At 43.2% G+C, this 21,905-nt stretch overlaps 1 protein-coding gene across 1 annotated transcript in view; it reads right to left on the reverse strand.

The window, feature by feature from the left end:
- Window positions 1–21,905, reverse strand: part of LOC103821398 (bifunctional heparan sulfate N-deacetylase/N-sulfotransferase 4) — a 112,624-nt gene that overhangs the window by 40,410 nt on the left and 50,309 nt on the right. The window contains exon 4 of the mRNA XM_030239250.2: window positions 18,869–20,106. Within this exon, the coding sequence (XP_030095110.2) occupies window positions 18,869–19,849 (981 nt within the window). The 5' untranslated portion in view covers window positions 19,850–20,106. The remainder of the gene's footprint in view (window positions 1–18,868; window positions 20,107–21,905) is intronic.

Below are 21,905 nucleotides of genomic sequence, written 5' to 3' on the forward strand. Positions count from 1 at the left end.
GGATTTAGAAAAGTTAATATTATTTTGGGCTGACCTCTTTTTATAGGACTACTACAGAGAGCTTGATTTGTTCCATGAGAGTTTGATGGCCTAGAAAACGTCATGGGAGTGCCTGAGTGTCCAAGGAGGTGATGGTTCTGTGGCTTGGCCCAGGATATTATCCACTGGGGCAGTGATCCATGGCAGGACCCAAATCCAGCCACTCAGAGGCAGCAATATACTGAGTCACCCGTGCTCTGGGTTATTAGTGAAGCTTGAGAAAATGTGCTTAAACCCCAAAATAAAATTAGGAATACTGCTCATCACCTAGGCATGAAGGTGTTGGGATTTACTTACCTGCAGGACCATTTTGGGCTGTGTCTAAATAACAAATTCAGGCTTAAGTGTGAATGAGCAAAGCTGCAGGTTTGACCTGTGGTAGAAGCTGTGTCCGTGTCATAAATGCATTTTTAATTTAATTAGTGTTTATTTTTATTCTCTCCTCCAAGCTAAGATAAGCCCACTGGAAATGAAACTGAAGGAAAGGGTGCTGCTTGTAGAAGAAATAAATAGGTAGTCTTGGCCATTTGTCCAGGTTTTGTTCTGGACATAATTCCAGCTACTAGGGCAAGAGAGAAGTGGTAAAGCCTGTGTGAGCTTCACTTGATATTTACTGCTGGTTGTTAGTTCTGCACTGCTCCTGGAGCTGGTCCTTGTGCACAGATCTGCTTTGGATCCACAGCCCCTGGAATTTGGGGGTGCTGCATGTGAGATGGGGAGTGCATTTCTCTCCCTATTGGCCTTGCCAATGCTGAATAGGTTATAAATTCCGTTTTCATCAGTTTTCTGTGCCTCCATTATGTGGCCCTTGAGAACTTTTCCTATTATCTATTAATAACACTTCTATTGATTGGACCTTCATGTTCTTGCAGAGTTCAAAGATAAAATGATTGCAGTGGTTTACACACCCTCCCCCAGCCCAGCTAATGTCCCTCATTTGAAAAAATTACAACCTGTATGGTCATAATTGCACTTAGATTTGCAGGAAAATAGGGTTTTTTGGTCTAATTTAAGCAAGGAGCAGCACCTCTGCTTGGGACCGGAAACCAAAAGTATCTCCAGTGCAGGATAAACCATGGAAGCAGGGTTTAAGCAGCTGAGGTGTGTGAGTGTAATACAAGACCCTTCCAGGCAGGGTGCATCTGCCTTGTTTTTTTAAAAATAGAAACATACTTAGGGTGGCAAGGAAGATGTAAAATTGAGATAGTGTTTATCAGCTGCAACAGTCACCAAGCAAATTCCTCTCCTTGCTAAAGGAAATAAAGCAATTTTATGACAGTAAATCTTGTGCTTTAGCATTAAATATTAAGGTAGTTGTATGGTTTCCAGCCTATCTTGCCAGACATTTAGCAAGTTGATTATTTCAATCCTGTGACAATTTCACATGTGGGACTATATTTACATAATATATAACAAGTAAATGTTCACTAAAATGTAAAACCTCGGAGATGAACACCACTGTTAGCTAAGACATTGAGGAAAATCCCCAGCTGGTAAAAACTGCCACCAAATTGACACCATTAAAGTCAGAAGCATAGAATCACAGTCGTTATATTTTAGAAGATAATTTTCCAAGCTATCTAGAGCATTTTAGATATGTTGAGAAAGACTGATGGGCTGAGCAAAATCAATTTAATTTTCCTTTGAGGGAAGAACATCTTGAGAAATTATCATCACTTAACGTGCAGTAGGAGAAGGGGCATGGAACAAACATCATTTCATCACCTGGGCTCCTCTCCTGCTCCCCTCACATCTCAGCAAGATGACAGAGCTGCAGGATAGGCAGAGCCTTCCAGCCCAGCCAGGCTCATTAAAAACACAGAGCGAGGATTAAGATGTAAATCCTGGGACCTGCAGTGTGTCAAGCATTTTCCTCTGTCTAAAGGGCAAATCTGTCACTCAAACTGGCTTTGGCTTGCTCCTAAAGGCTTTTTTCTTGCCATTTCAATTTCCATACATGCATATTAATTTATCTAATATGCAGCTCAATTTTGTTGTCGTGACCTCCCCTCTTTTCAATGCTAAGAAGATATTGTCAGCTAAGACAGTCCAAACTTATTTTGTCACTGCTTGTCTGCTTGGAGGAAGGGCGCTCATGTCTTTCCCACCCTTAATACGGAACAACTTTTTAGGTGATTAGAGTCTGCCTTCCCTATCTTTAATGAAAAAGTCAGAGGCACCCAGGGCCAGAAACCTTCCTGGGATTTGCACAGGCTCCATGGGAGGCAGAAGGTATTTATTTGATTTGATTCTGAATTCTCTGCAGGGCTATTGGATTTTAACAGCTGGAAAGCTGATCCCTTCCCAAGGCCAGGTGCCACACAGCTATTCCCACTCTGCCTGCTGTCCCTGGGGGCGCAGTGATCTCCATCCCACCCCTGTCCCCACTGCATGCCTGTGGAAGCACAACCAGCCCACAGGTGGATATTTTTGGACAGCTGAATAGATCATGCTCACTAATTATCACTTTGCAAGGAAAGAGCCATGGAGCACACTGTGCAGGGACAAACAGGCAGCTTTCTGTGCCTGACTAAGCAAAGACAGGGGGGTTTTTAGGTAATCTAAGTTGTTCTTTCAAATCCAAGCCCTTAATTGCCTGGAATCTCTCAAAACTCATGGATTTAACTTTGTTAATTGATTCTTTGCTTTGTCAGTGAAGCTTCTCTCTGACACAAGATACAGTTTCTTCGTTATATTGCATTCAGTAGCTTTTTACATTAATCCATATAATTACCTTTTGTAGATTTGAAGTTGCTGTGTCTTTATTCTTCATAATTGGTGTATCTATTCGGAAGAAGTTGATATTTTCCTGCTGTGTCCTTGTTAATTATAACTCTATCCCTCATTTACATAATAAACTTTTTGGGGCGATTTCTGCAGAAACATTTCATGCCTAATAAGAAGCAATTTGCTTTCCTTCATTAAGTACATTAAAACTTCATGCCCCAGACATCATTGACTGTAAACATTTGATTCTGCTCAAATTTAATGCACCAAGGCATTTTGCTCTGCCGTATTAGGTTTATTTATGTGCTATGTTCTGGATTGTTAGCTGCTAATGAGACTTTGGCTCTTATTGCTCTAAGGCCTGAACAGTAACCTAATTTTAATGAGTTCATTATTTGCTGCCTTCTGAGTGGCAGACAACAAATTTTCCTTTTAATTAAAGGTCAAAACACCTCTGGCTGAGGGAAGTGTAGAGGTTATCAAATGCTAAGAGAAGGCAAATGAATGACTTTGCCTGATTTGGATGCCAAGCATGGGCTGTCCAGGCTGAGGTAGAAGGTGCCTCTCTGGGGAGCAAAACTTCAAATCTAAGTTAAGTGCTAACAATGCTAAAATGCATACTGGAGTTCCGAAGACATTGTTAAGGCAAAACAGAACCTGAAAACCAGCCAAAGTAATTCAAGAGGCTTTCCTCCCCACCCAAAGGTCTGTGTGGATCAATAGAGCTGCTCAAGCATGAGCCCTTCCTTGCATGGGCAGTGGTGTTTGGGGTGAGGAGGGCAGATGCCACGTGGACTGAGCCAACACAATGGAATGTCATCTTTTTATTGGGGAAACTGAGGCAAATCTTGGGGCTCCATACTGGGGCTGTTTGTAGGGAGACAGATGTACATGCAGCTGTGGGCTGGTGTGTGTGCAAGTGCACAGACAGGGACTGGTGATCCTTGAAACTTCAGTCAAACCAAAACAGGATTCATTATGGGAATTGGTGCACAGATCCTTGTCCTGTTTCTAGTCTTCTATTAGCCAGGATTGTTTGATGTGCCTTTCATTCTGTTCCCATAGCAGGTAACAGCATTAGAGACAAGGACTCTTGGGAAAGAAAGGATCAGTGTCTGTGAGATCAGCTGGTGAGAACTTAGTCTAGTTTTGGAGGAAAAATCCTAAAAGTCTCTGAGATGTAGACATTGTTTAGCTTGACAACTGCAGCTGTCAGAATGTCTTTATGACACCTCTAAACATTATTTCTACAAAGCAGAACCAAACTCCTGACACTCAGAGGTGTCTCAGGGACATTGCCAGAAAATGAGAGCATCAGGAAAAGCACAGGAGGGACGCAGGATTTTCAGGACTGAACATTTCCCCAGTGTGGAGCAGGCAGCCTGGCCTTTCAGTAGGGCTCCTGCTCAGTGCCCTTCCAGAGGCAATGCTGTGAATGTGAATTTTGGGAAGCAGCAAAACCTCCAGATCTTGGAGGTCCATGGCAGGATGTGTCTGGTTGTGGTGCTCTGGGGCATTCCACGAGGGAAAGCTGCCCAAGGAAGCTCTAGCCCAGTTTACTGCAGAGCCTGCTGGTGAGAATGGTCAGTGGGTAGGGCAGGGGAGAAAGTTCTTCACTCAGTCTGGAAGGGGATCTAGGCAAGGAGGAGAAGTTGGATATCTCTGCTTTGCAGTGTATCTATAATTTGCTGTCATCCTGAGTTATTTGACTTGCACAGACTGGTTTGAGGAAGTGCTTCTGGCACGGGAGGATGTGCCAGTGCCTGGCTTCCCAGGGGAGCCTGGCCAAGGTTACACTGTCCCAACACCTTCTGGGGGATGTGACTGAGAATCTTGTCAAGAATGGGCTCACTTGCCATTACTCAAAGTCATTACTCATTTGGGAGCAGATCCTAGTGCTGGATAGTGATTGCACTGCTGCAGGTTTCTGCTCTTTGGTGTGTGTGTATAAAATATGGATATGCTCACTCTATACACAATACTTTTTATTTATCTATACTGTGGACAGAAAATATGTGCCAATATATAACTTGAACATTTCCCTCTGCTTTGAGCTGGTGCTTAGATTAGATAACCTCCAGAAATTCCTTCCAACCAAAATTGTTTTTCACTTCCAGACAGTTTTCTCAGGCTTCTCTGGCACGTACTTGTTATTAATACCAAGAAGTCTTGTAATGCATTTATTCATTTTTCTCCCTAACATCTGTCCTTAATGCTTGTGCAGCTACATAGCCCTGAGGTTCATTCCCAAGCTGTTCTGTGCAGCAGTTTGCTGGTGGTCTGTGGAAAGTTGGAGGGCTACAAAGTAACAGTTTTTACTCTAAATTTCCAGCTGAATTTTTTTGGAAGGAAAAAAGAAGCAGCAAAGACTACTTTCAGCTATGTTTCTCTGTGCTGCAAGCAGCTGCTATCAGGGTGTGATTTTTTGATTGCCTCTTCCTGTTCTTGCTCCCTCCCTGAAATCTATGCTAGGATAAAAAAAATCTGACTAAGCCCGCTGTGGTCTTGGCAATTTTCAAAGCTGGTGGAATTGGAATTGATAGGAATACCACAAAGCAGTTAAAATCATAGTAATGACTGTAAGGAAGGGGTGAAATAACTAGCCACTGCTATTTTCTGACAGGGAAGCTGTCAGTAAAAAAGTGATGTCTAGCCTGACATTACTGATGGGGTCACTGTAAGACTGGGATTTTAAGTTCCTTATTTTCAGCTTTCAGATTGGAGCATAAATTTCTGTCATAAGGGGGACAATCAACTCAGCTATATCTGCACTTGTTAAATCTCAACTTGGTGAGGAGTTTGTAAGCCTAGGGAAGCTGAGTTGATGATTTCTGTGTGGTGAGGATTTTAGCCCACTTCCCATGCTTGCAGCAGATAATACCAGAGTGTAGGAATTAGAAAGAATCCACATTATTGACTTTGTGGCTAGAGTTTGAGAGCAGTTTAGGGGTTGCTGTTAGTAAAATCTTTAATGGGATTTTGAAATCACTTGCCCTATACCCTATGCCAAACCTGATTGGAACAGCAGGGCCTGGATAAGAGGGAAACTGCCAAACCTCACAGAGCTGGAGGCACTTCTCACCCAGTCCTTGCTGCAAATGGTGCCACTCCCAGTGCTGGCTGCAGAGCACTGGGCACAGCCAGGGCTTTGGCCCTGACTTCTCCAGGGCTGGGACTGCATTTCCTTGTGCTTTTATTTCTGTGAAGCAGCCTGCTAATTCATAGTGCCATATAAATAATTAACAGGGAGCTCTCAGCTGGGGCTGAACACAGCCAGCTCTGGCTGCAGATCTATTTTTTATTGTAGAGCTATTACTTGAGCCTGTTCAGCATTTCCCTGGAGTTGGCTGCCTTTGTGTGAGGTCTGACAGGATAGGTGGGTTTCTTTGAAGCAAGAAAAAAGTGATGATTTGCTTGTGTAGTATGTTTATTGGAAACTGAAAAAAAAAAGTTTATTTCTTAAATGGAATACCCAGTTTATCAGTTCTATTTCTGCTGCTGTGTTGTAACTCTGCCCTGAAGTCAGAAAACTGTCAGGAGCCTACCTGCATTTAATTTGACCCAGAGGAGTGCATCTGTCCCAGTAGAGATTGAGCCAGTTCCAGCTGAAGGAGATGAATGGGGGGATACTGCAGCAAATTTACTACTCACTCATGACTAAGTGGTGAATAACATCCCTGAGAACTCAGGAGGTGGCTCTTGATTTAGTATTAGAAGGGAGATGATGCCGAGTGTGACACAGCCCTGCAGTGAGAGCACCTTGACCAACTGCACAAGTGTGGGTGCAGAGATACATAAAAATATCCATGGCAATCATCCGGTCTCTCTTCTTGGAAAAAGCAATTCCTGGCCTTGTTAGAGCATCTAGCAGGAAAAAGCTCAAATGAAGAACAAGGGCAAAGAGTATGAATGGCAAATAGGGAGCATGAATAAGAAGCAGGGTTTATTTTAACAGGGGCCCCACAGAGGAGTTGAGTCAATTGCTCCCATTCTGGGGAGGATCAAAGGCATTAGTCCTGGCTGGGAGCATGCACAGGAGCTGCTGCTGGAGCTGCAGGAGCAGGGAGTGGCTGCAGTGGCTCCCTGCCAGCAGTGATTGCTGTTCTGTGTCAGCCCTACCCGCAGAGAAGATTTACAGCCTGCTTGGGAGAGCGCTGAGGGTCTCCAGTATCAATCACTGCTGATGCTGAAGGATTTTCTAGGAGTGCTAACCAAATGTGCTGACAAGTCCTGGGAGGGGAAAAGCCAGCCTGTGCCCAAGCTGAGAGCAGGTGGCAATCCCCTGGGCTGTGGGGAGCCTGCTGGCACAAGCCCAGGGCTGAGCAGGATCCCTCCCTGCAGGTCCCTGCAGCAGGGACAGGAGCTGGTGGCACTTGAAGCAGTGCAGCGAAGGGGCTTAGAGATTATTTCTTATCGGTTCTGACTTTTCAGAAGCTTAAGCATTTCCAGCAAAAGAAATCTCTTGAAGAAGGGCTCTTCAGGCAGGGGAATCAGGGGAAGGCAATCTGCCACTGGGAGATCAAGGATTATTGGTCCAGTTTTTGAAATAAAGTGATCAGGAATGCTTGTTTTAATTTCAGTGGCTCTGCTCCCTGTAGCTGCAGTTCAGCCTGGCCAGTGTAACAGCCCCATGAAACCAAGAAGAGATGCTCTGTTTCCCCATATCCAATCTGCACAAGGCAGGTGGGGGGTTTCTCTCTCTAATTCCACTGTAGAGCTCCCAAGAAAGAGGCCCAAAAGGCAGGGACAGAGCCCTCATGTCAACTCTGATCAATCACAAAATTAATCCCTAAAATAGAAATTGAATGGCAAAACCCTCTCAGGCTTTACAGGGACAGCATCAAGGTCTAAAGCAGAATATTAATAAAAAAATGCATGTTGAGCCTTAGTGGTCTTGTGGCAGGAAACTGTGCTGGTGTCAGCCACTGTGCTGCATGTCACCCACATAAAACCCAGACTGGTCATTAGTTAGCTCAGGTCATGTTTAGGCCATGCCCCCCCAAAAAAGGATCAAAGTCTCTCTCTTTGGCACAATACAAATATAGGGTAAAAGAAAAGTAACAGCAACAACTGCATTTTGATTGAGTTGTATATTCTTTTTCTTGTTTTGGTGTTTCAGACTTGTTTTCTTAAGGAAAAAAAGAATTACAAATAAACTCTACACTCTGTTACAGGTGGGTACTCAGTTGCTATAAATTATTTAAAGGCTAGACTAATGGAGACTACCTTATTTATCTTCTTTAATTTATGGACTTGGACCAACTAAGATTTAATCAGAGTGGTTTTCTGTTCCTTCACTGCCCTTGGAAATCATTCACTTGGCTAACTTGTCACAAAAATAAAATTTCCTTCAAGTTCTCATCATGTACATTTATCTCAAAATTCTGAGCACCTGCCAGCAATGTCAAATCCCTGCTTTAAATTTACTGCTCAAAAACTACCTGCTGTATACACTTTGTGGTGGGGAATTAAGGGTTTTTTTTCAGCTCACATTTAATCATAGAGCAGAGATTGGAGCAGATGATACATCCTGAACTGAGGTGTGTCCTTCAGGGCTCAGGATGGGCGTGTTGGCGCAAGGATGGATCTGTCTTGTGGCTTTAAGAGAGTGCCTCCCTGTGTTTGGGGCTTTTCCCTATGTGAGTCTGCCCATTGCCCACCCTCTCCATCAAAATCAGAAACCAGGGAAGTCTGGATAACTGGTTGCCTTGGTTATTGTGAAACTTTCACTTTGTAGAATCTCGATGAGTAAGGGTGTGCTTTAAAAACCACTAGGATTAAGTATTGCTTTTTAATATTTTTGAGATGTTTGATACTTGTCTGGCAGAGCTTAACTTCTCTGACCTTCCTTCCTTCTTTGTGATGCTGCCTCCCATTATCCAGGGAGCTGGCTTCAGTGTTTTGATAACTAGAATTGGATGTTTCTGTGGAATGAAAAGGGAATTTCAAGGCAAATGTTCTTGCTTTACACTGCATCTCTTTCACCAGAGATCAGAGAGCTTCTGCCACCCCCTGCTCCTTCAGGTTCAGAGCAGAGGGAGCTAAAGCCTTTATTGTCCTCCAGGACAGGTTTAAAATCCCTCCATCCTAGAAAATCCTCCTGCTTACCACTGCTTTATTATCCTTCCCAGCATGAAGACAGCATAGTGAGCTGTCCAGAGGAGGAGGCTGGAAGATCCAAAGTTAAATGGCAATGCCCATCTTACATTTCTACTCAGTTCTCTTGAACAGAAACATGAAAGGCCAGTATGTTGTCCAACAAAATCAATCCAGACCACCAACTGAGGCTGGCACATTTGAAATTAACAATTTCAGAAGTTTCAGTAGGCTACTTCTTCCTAAAACTAGGTGATTTCAGGTAAAATTGAGAACAAATCTCTTTAACAGTCAAAGGAAATGTTTCAGGTTCAAAAGTATCACCACACCTTTCCCATCATTGAGAAAATTACACTCAGAGCAAAACTGAAGTACTGCTGTTCCTCAGATCACTCTGGAATACAGCCTGGCAAAAAAAACCTCAAACCCTTGAGAAATTCAAGCGGTCCAGTGTCATTGTGGAAAAGTGATGAAATCTTTCAGTCCTTGCAGTAACTTCCTAGGAAGGGAACTTGTGCTAACAGGAAGCCCTTCTGCATGGCTTTTGCAGCCTAGCCTGGTGTAAGTGCCCACAGCAAGCCAGCTGCTCCCAAGCTCCCTGGGCATACACTAGAGGAGCAGTATGTCTCCCAAGAGTAATAACAGCTGATGGCAATAATAATACAGTGAAAAATCAGGGTTTGCCACCCTTTCCCAAGTCTCCTAACAGTTGAAACTCGTGGCTTTTCTGTGTTCTCCTGAGCACACTGGTTGGGAACGCTTGTGGTGATAGGTCTCCAGCCCTTGGGAACAGGGAGGAGAGCTGATCTCACCAGCCCATGGAATACTTGCATAGCATTATCTTAAAAACAAAAGCAGCACAGAAAAGTTGTGGGGAAGGTTTGGTTTTTGCTTGGAACAGATTGCTATTTCAGAGCCATTCATATGCATTTTGGTGGCAGCCAGAAAGTGGCATTACTGAGGCAGTTAACTTTTAAATCTATTTGCTTTTGATCTTAATCATTAAAGGCAGCACTTTTCCCTCTAAATATTCCCATTGAAGACTGTAGCTACTTGCAGTGTAAAGTATGAATTCATGTAACACAGGATCATTAAACTGGGAAAAATATGTTCAGCAAACTATCAAGCTTTTAATTATAGTTGTTACACTAAATTTCCATTCATTTTTGAAGCGAGAGATTCTATTACTCTCACAGCTGAAGGGTAATGCCATAATTTTGTGTTATATGGGAATACCTGTTTAGAAATCACAAATACTGAATTGCTGTGACAGGCTTTGCTTGGGTAATGCTCTGCTAGCCCAACAGGACTCTTTGGCAAGGTGTACATCCAGATCCTGGAAATCATTTGCAGCTGTAAGATGAGAAAGAGCTGAAAGCTGGGTGCTCTTTTTCCATTGTGGAAAACCTTCCTTACATTTCAAGCTCTCCTTTGAGCTGGGCATTCCCCCTTGTTTGCCCCCTCTCTGCTCTGCTGGGGTTCAGCACACCCCATGTCCTAGGTCACCAGTGAAAGGAATAATCCAGAATATTTCTGTAGCTGGAATGTCAGCTGGCTTTGAGCAGTTGAAGAGCAGAAGGGTGGTTTTAAGCATCCTACAGCTGGGTCTTTCCAGGCACAGGCTTCCTGCCCAAAATTCACTCTGGCCTTTAACACTCACCTTGCAATATTTACAGCAGGGATGAGTGGGTTTTGTTTCCTGATGATGTACTGGCAGCATGTGCCCAGTTACAGCAGAAATAAGAGGGAAAGCATATGGGAAACTGTATTCCCTTTGCTAATATCAAACACAAAGGAATTACACTTTATAATACCACAGGCATGTTTGTTTATGATGCACATAAATCCTGGGATTTATGTTACTAGGAAGAGACATGCAGAGTTTTTTTATTAAAGAATTCCCATTCTGCAGCTGAACCTATTTTTTAAAATGTAATGTATTATTGCTGTTATAATTGTTATTATTGTTACTATTAACTATGCAGAGCATAGCCTCAGCAGTTCACACTTGTCCCTGGAACCTCCTAAATTAATAAGATTGTAGAGTATTTAATCTCTATTAATTATAGATTCATACAGATTAATGCTTATGTATGCATGTATATTCAATTAATTCCCAAACATTTGTGCTAATTTGTTGAAAAACCTACAGTAAATATTATTACCAAGGAGTTAAATGGCAATGTCTTGCGGCCCTCAGGGATTAAATATTACTGGAAATTCCACAAAGCACTTTGATCCTCATCCCCTGAGCCTGGCTCCCTTGTCCTGCTCTTCACCAGGCTGCTTTTCCCCAGGTCCAACCTGCTGCCCTCTAAAAACAATTGGGTCTCTGGCAAGAAAAGCACTTGTGCTATCAAGAATCACTGACAGCTTAAAGAGCCAATATTTCATGAGGTTTGGGCCAGGCAGGCAAATACAGTTTACTGTCAAAAATGTGAATTCCATCATTTTTTATACCATTTTTACTTGAAAGGCTGATGTTTTGGGGTGAAAAACACACGGGTTCTGAAGCCCATGGTTTTAATTGAGTCTGATTCAATCCCAGCAGTTCAAGTGGAATATTGGGACAATTTTTATGAATTGCCTCAGAGTTGGTATTTTAGATTTAATATGTAATGTAAAAGCTACATTAATAATTCTGTCTTTTAAGTAAAATGAAGAGGCAGCCAAACCCTGAAATATCAATTTCCTGGGAAATTCTTGTATAAAAGGAGTGTCTCAGCAAAGTGTAAATTACTTGCATTTTGTAATTTCTGGAAGATCAACAATTCCAAAGCTACTTTTAATTATGATCTTTGGAATTTATTTTTTTTAATACTCTATAAACTGCCCCCTTTTCCTTTAGTCTGCCAGAGCAGATGAGCTGGCAGAACACAATTTTGTTTGAGTCATATTCCAGTGAAACATTCTGCCTTTCATAAATCAACGTTTTGCCACAGAAAGCTGCTTTACTGGAGCAATCCAGGTTGATCAAGTAACAGGAATATAAACTTCATTTTCCTCTGCCATGTCACTTTGCCATTTTGGAAGGATTTTCCACCCATTTTTAAGTATAAGGGTAAATGGCTAAACAAGTAGGATGGAAGGAAAATTCAAATCCTAACCTCTCACTCTTTGGATTTTTCCATACCTTGGTCAGAAAATATTGGGAGGGTGGTATAAGTTTTAATAGATTGAGTTTGTTTTTTTTTTTTTTTAAACTAAATACTACAATTCCAATTAAATTATGACATCAATTAAACAATTTAACTCTGAGGTAGGGGATTTATCCTTTTCCAGTCAGAAGTGTTAAAAATAGCAGGGATGTGATGTGCCAGAGGAGCTGAGTGTGTCCCACACCACGGATCCCCCTCATATTCAGGTGTTGTCTGCACAAAAAATGGGAGCAGCAGATTAAGAGTGCTGGTAATTAGCAGAAAGAACAGAAACACACAAAGAGTAAGGCTTACAAATATTTAGAGAAATTTTCATGGTTTGGTAAAGGGCATTTTAAATTTGTGCTTCTGAAGGGGAAAAAATACTTGATCCATGGCTTTATTTCCTAAGGAAGGCCATGAAGTGTTTTAACTAATACACTGGTTTGCAGGAAATTCTTATTAGCTTTTCCTTTAATTTTCTGGTAAATATTGAAAATTAAATTCTTACTGAAATTAAATAAAAATGGTTTTGTTTTCTCCATGACATTTCTGGAGATAAATTCTTAACTAACTTAATATCTTAAGATATTATCTATAAAATGGGTGTGACTATTTAAGTTATAAGTTACCATATTTAACATTAGAAATTTTGTTGACACAAAATGACAAAGTTAAATTACTAAGTTGTCTTATATTAGAATTTCCCATGAGGTGAAAAACTCAGTAATACTTCGTTGGGTTTTTTCTGCCTGGATGGAAAGACAGATGGAGTGTGGAACACTGGAAGTAAAAGCAGTAACTGAAGGGATCTTTGGCCATATTCATGGAAAAGACCAAGACCATAAGATGGGATTTCTGTGAGGATATGTGTATAAAGCTATAGGGGTGGATGGATATGTCTAAGGATTTGAAGCCAGGCATAGTCAAATATCTGGTTTTACACTTCATTGTGACCCAGAGGTTGACAGAAAATGCCTGGTTAATTATTGCTAAACAAGTCAAGTCTCAAATTTCTCCTTTTCTCTGGGAGAGGTTCTCAGTTCCTCAGCTGTTTGTCCATCCCTCCCTGCACCCACCCTTTTCCTGGGCACTGCCACTTGCACATCATTTGACTAATGCCAAGAGTGCTAAATTGAGCTTTTGCTCTAAGTGTTCCTCCTGCTCCCATTTGGATGACAAAGGCTTATTTAAAGTCACTTAAGTAACGCTGCTCCTGAAGGAGCTGCATTATGGATGGGCTCCTGCTAATGTGTTTATTGCTGCTTCAAGTGCTTTTAAGGCAATAATTATGACTGCTCTTGCAGTCTGCACTGCCTGGCCCTTCTACAAGGCCATTCCATCATTGCAGAGTGTTGTTTTCTGTGCAGGAAACAACTGCTAGGGCTCCTTTTTAACTAATAAGTGTTGTTTTAAAGCTCAGGTTAATGTAGGTCTCTTGAGGGGTTGATATTAAGCGGATGTGGTTTTCAGCTCCTATGGATTCCCTAAGTGAGGCTAAATTGAATGGAGTACCACGTGTATCCTGGAAATATATTCCATTTTGATATAACCTATGGCTTCAGAATTATTTTGGAGAAAGGATTCAAGAAATAAGTACAAATCCAGGAAATCAGAGCAAGTATAGAAGAGGAATGTGCCACAAGTCAGCTTGGCACAGGATGTGAGCACCAGAAATCTGAATTTGCCCTGGAAAACCTGCCATTTCTATATTATAAAGTGTATTGTGACATTTTTTAAAACGTCAAATTTTAAAATGGTTTTCAAAATGAAGTTCTCTTGAGTTCTTATAGCCAGGATGAAGGATGATTTCTCTCGCTATTTTTAGTAATTAATTTGTTGTTTTGTGGAATGTTAGACTGTTTTCCTTGGGGAAAAAAACTCAAACATCTGAGATGAATTCTGTGATTAACAGAGATTATTCTGAGATTAATTGCTTCTACAAACAACACCAAATTGAACCCTACAGACCAAAAACCAGTGTGCTCCCTGGGACAGAAGAATACCAAGTGAGTTTTCCAACATTGAGAAAAATCTTGCTGGGGACATAATTGTACAATAAATTCAAGAGGTAGAATATTTGAGCCACCAGGATCTGTTTTTTGGCAAGACTCTAAAACACTGTGAAGACCACCTAATTTAGAGTGGGAAGCTGTCAGATGAGAGAACCCCAATCTATTAGAATTCAGGGGGGTCCTTGGACAGACAGTCAATCCATCAAGCTGCCAAGGAGAAGAACACAGGTTCTGCTGGTGGCAAGGGAATTGTGGTTTTTAACTACACTGCTACTGAAGTTCTGAATGAAAGAACAGGCCCTGTTGAAACAAAAGAAATATGAAACATTGTGTCTGATGTGTCTTGACAAGGCACTTGAGCAGTATTCAACACTCAAATTATTACAGAAAGAATTGGCTGATTCAAGAGACCTGAACAAGGAAAATATTGAATTAACTGTCATCTGTGATGAAGCAGAATGGAGCAGGCACTCCCATTTTAAAAAAATATTATTAAAGTTTTCATGGAATGCCTCTCAGCTGCTTTTAGAATTAATTTTTAAGGACTTTAAGACTGTGCAAAAGTGGGAGCTGCAGAACTCCACTTCATTGTGTTCTTCACTGTCACTCTCAAGTGCTTCAGAAGGTGACAGAAGTGCCACACAGCCTCAGTGACTAATGCTTGGCTCTGCTCTGGGTTCCTGTGCCCAGCTCCTCCCTGGGCTGGCCATGGTTACTTTACTGGAAGGGGCTTACTATTATTGAAAGGGTGTAAGGGTGACTTTTATCTCAGGACTGACCTTTCTGCCATGCCTGGTGATGTGGCCCAGACATTTCCAGTAGTTCCACCTGAAAGCAGCTGTCCTTGCACAAAAATCAGGGATAATCTTATGCTGGAGAGATGGAGTTGTTGAGCTCAGCTCCCTGCTGTGCCAGTACTTTTAAATTTGGAATTGCCAGGAAAGATGCAACTTCAACATGAATTTTGTCTTGAAAACACTAAAATGAGCCAGAAATCACAGGCTTTAAGTGTTCCAGGCATTTTAATGATGGTGAAGGTCAAAGACAAAGTGCAGACTGTGGCAGTGGGGGTGTCAGAGACAAACTGTTATTTCCACTGAAGGAAGTGGACTGGAGCTCAGAGGAGGAGGCAGCAGGAGAAGGCAGACAGGCTGCAGGGAGAAGGGAGGCCTGCAGTCAGCACTAACACAAAGGACATTGCCAGGCATGGCTCCATCATTTTACTGCAGCTCAGAAAGTCCCAGGATCCTCCCATCCCTATAGTGACAGAGGGGTTACAGAAAGGGGAAATGGAGCTTTTAGAGAAGGGGACTCTGGGATATGGTGCTGCTGGGACAGGCAATTTCTCCTTGATTATCTCATCAGCTCCAGCTGGGAGAGTGGGAGAAGAGAGGGGAGCAGGTGGTTCCTGACTCCACCCAGAAGGAGGTGTGTTGTGGTCTAAATCCTAGAGCTGAGAGGGAGGTAGAAAGGGAAAGGCCAAAGCTTTTTGCTTCATTTGGAGTGCTTTTTTATCAGTAAATGCCTTAGCTTGCACTGTGCTCTTGCAGGGCCTTTGAGTTAACAATAAGAGGTGTATTTGTGAAAGGTGCTGGAAAAGCCCTGGTGGCTGCCTGGAGCTCTTCCTGGGTGAGTAAATATTGTACTGGCTCATACTATGGCAACAGAAAAAATAGCAATACTTCAGCAAGTTCTTACTCCTCGTTTGGGTAATGCAACCCTCTTTGTGCTCAGTTAAAGGCAAACTTTAAAGGTGAAAGCTTTGTCTTTTTTCTGTGTGGCTCTCCCACAGAAAGCATAAAAAGACGTTTCCAGGGTTTTTTTTTGCCAAATCACTGATGCCAGTGATACTGGACTCGTGTGGCTGGGAACCAGTATCATTTACAAGAACACAAATTCACAGTTTCTGCAAACTAACTGGAGAATTCTTTTGCCTTTGAAAATCAAGCACTGAGATAATATATTGGCAGCAAGAAAGGGAGAAATTAATTTGCAGAGGCTCACTAGGCTCAAGATAGAATTCCACAAAGCTGGGAAAAACAGCTTTCTGTGCCTGTGCTGAGTTCCTGTTAATTACTTAGCCAGACATGACCTTGCACAACTTCTTCAACACCAGGGACTAGGAGATCTTCTGTGGTAAAGAGAGCCCATAATAACCCTGTTCTCTAATCTCTGTTTCTGTAGCTGATGCCACCCTTTATAAAAGTGTGTGTGTGTGTGTGTGTAAATATCTCCCTGAGGCACCTAATTGAGAAATGTCTTTGTGAGGGAATTTGGGTTGCAGGAAGTAATTACACAGGCACAGGTCGACTTCTTTGATTACTGTTACGTGCCAATATTGTTATCAGGAGACTGGCTGGGTATGAAAGCATTCCTGAGGGATTTGGGTGGGCATGGCACCTTTAGAGAGCCAGCAGAGGGTCCCTAAATCTCTGCTCTCTGTGAGCAGCCACAGCCCCTCCTCCCATAGGCAGGGCAAGGCTTTGCCATCACTGAAATATCAGCCTCCTAAGTAGTTATTTTTGCCTCTCAAGCAAAGCTGCTGTGCAGTACAAGGTGAAGGCAGGTCTGCTGGTTCTTAATTGCCTCCTTCCCCAGTGACTTGGGAGATTGTTCTCTAACTGGCTGTAATTACCCTTTTCTGTAAACTAACCAAAGTGCACTCTGCTTTCAGTGTTAGGCTCATTAACAGGATTCTGTTCTGTGGGTTAATGTATGCTGGGAATGCCCAGTGTGTAGGAACAGACTGATTGGTGTAGCAAGTGTTTCTGAGATGGCCTGAGGAACAAATCTCTGCCAGGTTTCAAATGAAATCCATAATGCTGAGGACAGAGTATCTCTGGGTGCCCAAGTTACAGGGTGGATTTATGTGTGAAACATTCACCTAAAAAGGGGAGATAAACTTTTTATTGTCCCCAAAAGAGAGCTTGAGGGGAAGGTTGCTTCTGAGCCCGTGCTTGCAGAAGATTTCTCCCTGTGATTAGTGTTTGTGGTGTGATTGCTTGTGTGAGGTGAGGAGGGGATTTATCCTGTGAGTGGCACTTCTGGTGTTTTTGTGAGGAAAGTGGGCTGGTAATTTGGCACTGGAGGAATGTGGGAAAAATGAAATCTTCCCTTTGTACCCTGACTCAAACATAATGAATGAAAGAAGGCTCACCATGCATTGCTTTAGAAAAAAAAAATAATAAAAAGGTCTGAATCCCAGCAGATGTTTTTCCTTGTTATTGTCTAGAGATTCAGCAGTGTGGACTGGTTGGTTTTCAGATGGATCTAGACAAGCAGCACATAAATATAATTCTGAGTGCTTTTAACAGCATCCAGCTCTTTCTGCAGGCCCTGGATGTGGAGTTCTCTGCTGTGTCTCCTATAATGAGCACGGAAGCGTGGCTGCTGTGCCAAGCACAGCTAGCAAGGTTTGCCTGGCAGTGTTGTTGATTGCTGGATAGTAATGGGGGTGACTTGGGTTTTTTCCTGCATAATGAGGTGATTCCAGTGAGGGCTCAGCTCTGAATCTCCAAGTGTCCCTGTGTGGACACTGCTCTGCTGGCAGTGGGGACTCTTTAAATGCTGTGGAACAGTAACAGGCTTCCCTAGTGCAGCAAACCATGTCAGAAAGACACTCTCAAAAAGGTGCAGGCAGGAAGCTATTGCTGAAAAACTTGTTTCACAAGTGCTTTTGGGGAGAATTTTCCCTTGTGTATGAGCCCTTGCTCAGAGCATCTCCCCATGTATTTCCAGAGAGAGAGCACTTGATTGCTGGGCTTGTGTGCAGTGCTCAGATCTCAAAGGCACCAGGCACTCCAAGTGCTTGGTGCTCAGAATCAGCCCTGATGAGCATTCATACACCTGGCCTGGCTAATGGAATTACCCCAAGTGTTCTGATGTGCAAAATTGTTTCAATTGTAGGTAAGACTACTGCTGTTGCTGGGGATTTGGATACCCAGTGGTCTGGAGAGGAGGCAGATGAATATAGAAATTGTAGAACTGGAAATAAGGGTTTAGAAATTAAATAGAAGTCTGCTTTTAAAAACAAAAGGCTTGCTTATTGTTCCTGAAAGCATTGGGTATTTACAGGAAAAACCCTCCAGAATAAAGGCTGGAGAATGTGATATTGCATGCTTAGGGATTCAATTAATCTCTGACTATGATTCCCACATGTGGAAAATGACGAGAAATAACTGTCATGCTGTTGAGCTCTGTCTATTCTTTCCAAGTTGCACACATCTTTGAGAATTACTCTGAACAAATTTAATGGTGTCCCTAGATACAACAAATCAGGAAAATAAGTGTAGATGAGCCCCCAGTGAGTAGTCTGTGGGCCTTTCACTCTGTCAGATGATTATGTCACTTGCTCAAGTGCATGCTGTGCTTCCACCCTGTAACTGCTAACTTTAAATGCTTACCTGCTAGTCTGGTAATGAAAATTATCCTGCTAACTCTTACAAGTCATGCTGGGGCTGTGACTTCTTCAGGTTCTTTTTTTTCTTTTGCTCTTTTTGGTTTTTTTGAAATTCAGTGATGGTGAGGTTTAAAAAGGCAACCGTCTTGTACTGTTCTGGCTACTTGACAGCAATAGTGAGAGAAATAATACGGAACAGGCCTCTAGAAGATACTATATATGTGCAACACACATGTGTATGCTCCTACATATACACATCCATAAGTGCATCTATGTATGTGGGAAAAATGGCTTTTAATCTTAGGTTGTGGTTTATGTATCTGCTGGCTGCACCTGTGCACTTCCAGCCCTTACCAGGAAAGAGAGCTGCTCAGCTTTTTCAAGCTTTGTCTGCTTTTAAACACCCATTAGCACACACACAGGTCTGGGATGGTATCCCCCAGTTCTTGCCTTACCTTCACATCGTGGACGTTCATCCTCGTCCCCTCCTTCCCCACGAAGATGTCGTCGATGTCCACCAGAATGTACCTCTCCAAGGAGAGCGTCAGCTTCTTTCCTGACAGGAAGGAGAGGGCATCGATGAAGATGAGCTTGTGGAGCCAGAAGGTCAGGTTGTTCCCAAAGAGGACTCTCTGGATGCCATCGTGCAGGCCCAGGTCCTGGATGACGGTTGCATAGAGAGCAGCACGGGGCAGCGTGGTGGGGGTGGGCCTGGCGGGCTGCAGCTCGCCCAGCAGCACGGGCTGGTAGGTGGAGTGGTTGAACTGGAACACGGTCCAGTCCTGGCCGGGCAGGGGGCCCTGCTCCACCCTGGGCGCTTTGGTGATGCGCAGCAGGGGCGAGCGAGGGTTCACCACGCAGTCTCGGAGGGCCACGTTGTTGTACAGCTGCAGGGGCAGCCCTTTCAGTCTGCTGCTCGGGGAGCTGTTCTCGTTGGCTTTATGAAAACCAATTATGCTAACACTGTATTCCACACAGTATTTTTCCAGAAGCTCTCTATTCCACGAGTCCATGGACACGTACTTTAAAATATTCTCGTATATAACGATGGTGTACTTCCCTCTCCCGTTGTCTGTGAGAGGGGGAATGTCCCCCTTGGCTGGTGCAATGACCATGTGGTACTGAAACTTGCTGGACTCGAGGATGGCTATGATGTCTTGCCCTAGCTGGGAGTACTGGCTTTCCACAAACAGGAGCACAGTGGGATCAGTCCTAGAGGGATCAATTGGCTTAGGTGTTCGCAGCTCCGCGGACCTGTAGGGCAGAAGTTTGAGGTCCTCGCACTCTGCTTGCCCAGTGGTTTCCACGAGGGCCATTTCCTGCTTGTAGCCAGTGTAGAGGAAATAGGCAGAGATGACAATGCTTGCCAAGCAGAAGGTGGCCAGGAGAATGACCAGAGTTCGGAAGCTTCTGCGGAGCTTCCCGATGAGATTCATCTTTGGCAGGGCTTCCAGCTCCTGCTGGACTTAGCACTCTTCCAGGTGCTCCTCCTAATGTGCCATGGGAATGAGGAGTTGCAGAGGTTCCCCTTCCAAGGTGTTCATGTGACCATTGCAGTGCATTTATGAGGTGTTTGGGGAGGCTGTAAGGCTCTCGGAGCGGGAAGTCAAAGGATCCGGAAAGACAAATTGGAAGAGGTTTTCTCAGAATGCAGCAGCTGCCAATAATCAATGAAGAGGACTCTTAACATTATCTGCAACAAGAAGTAAAAGAGGAGTAAGTAAAACAAAATCCATAAAGCAATTAAAACCACACATTAATAAGGCTGGTGATTGATACTGGTAATGTGAGTCAAGAGGGAAGTTTCGGAGTAGTTCAAGGAGCACTCAGTGTCACTTGCTTTCTTGGTGCATTAAGATAAGCTGCATTAAACAGCTCCCCCGTGTTCTTAGGATACAGAAATTAACTCTGAAGAAAGTTTGTTGAGAATGTACATCTCCTCATCTACTTTTCTTATCTAAAATGCATTATTGCTATTGCAGATGGGAACAATAGAAGATTTTAGGGGCAAAATTTGGACAAAGTGAATCTTTGATAAATCTGGGACCATGTTCTACCTCAACTTCAAATTACATAAGGGATACATTCTGTGTTGGGTTGGAAAACTAATGTGACCAAAGTGAAAGACACGACAGGAGTTTGAGGAGAGATTTGTAGGGCTTTCTCCCCAGTTTCCATTCTGCATTGGAACAATCAGAGTTCATGGTCTGGTTTAGGAACTATAAAGATTCTGTGGGGATTTTCCAAGTGAATGAGCTGGCTGCTGCAACTGCAGGGTGCAGCTGTGCTTGGCTCTGCCTTCATCAGGGATCAATGGGAGGTGCTGGGTAGAAGGAGAAGTACCTCAAGGAAGCTGTTTTAGTGCTAGGTGGGCAAGTAGCTGGTGTGTGTGCTGGTCCATGACACCGCTGGCTGAAGCCCTCGGCCTCTGATCTGCCCCTGTATGGATGAAGTATGAGGTGCTTAAACCTCATTGCTCTGAAGCCCTTGTGCAATTCCTGGCAGTTCTGCCTCAGTTCACGACAAATTGCCATTGATAACAGTAAACCCCATGATTCAGAGACAGTCAAAGCTAACTAAGTAAATAGCCTGTGCTGCTCTATGGATTTAAGCAGGAATTAACATCTTTGTGAATTATTGATATTGTTTGTCTATTGGAACAATGTGAGACAGTAAACAACGAATGATTTTGGAACTGCAGGGAAGAGATGCTTTTTCCAGGCAGATCCTTCCCAGCTGACGTGTCCTCTTCCATTAACTCAGATTACACTTTTGACTTGGGTTCTGAAAACCATTCATCTTAAGGTTTGCGCCCAAAAGTGGAAAATGCTTGTAAGAAGTATTTAGAAATTTAGAAAAGTATTAGAAGTATTTAGAAATTTAGTATTTAGTTTTCTGACACCATTTGTGACTCTGGCAGGTTCAAGCTCTTATCTGATTTACCTTCCTCAGCTGGAAGCTTGGAAGGAGATATTGATACCCTTGGATTGTGGGCTGTTCCAGCAGTGAGTCTGTGTCACACAACTGGCCAAGAGGTGAGTGAGGTAGGGCCAGAAATAGGAAACCTCATCTGCATTTACTCATTTCTTATGTGTGAGAGAACAAATGTAAGAGAAATCACAGCTACCACTAGGAAATTGAAGTCATCCTGATAATCTTAAGAGTATTTGCTCTGCTTTGGTGCTTCCCTTGTTCTACAATTGTCTGCTTGCTGGGATTTCACTTCTTATTAAACCTCCAATTAAGATTCCTTCAAAAGATAACGCTGGATCGACTGAAGCATCCTCTGCAAGACGGTGTTGGAGTTTGGGTGACATTGAGGACTCACTCAGGGGTTTATCAGATCAGGACTCCTGCTCTCAGCGGGAGGGGCAGCCTCCAGGGCTGGGTCATGTGTCCCCCTCCCCCAAAAGAGCTGACTGCAAAAGGCCTGCTCGGTCAGCACGAGAGAGGCAGGTAACTGGGAAAGAATCGTGAACTCCCCCTCCCCGG

The sequence above is a fragment of the Serinus canaria genome, chromosome 4 (assembly GCF_022539315.1).
Source record: "Serinus canaria isolate serCan28SL12 chromosome 4, serCan2020, whole genome shotgun sequence".
In the NCBI taxonomy this organism is placed as follows: domain Eukaryota; kingdom Metazoa; phylum Chordata; class Aves; order Passeriformes; family Fringillidae; genus Serinus; species Serinus canaria.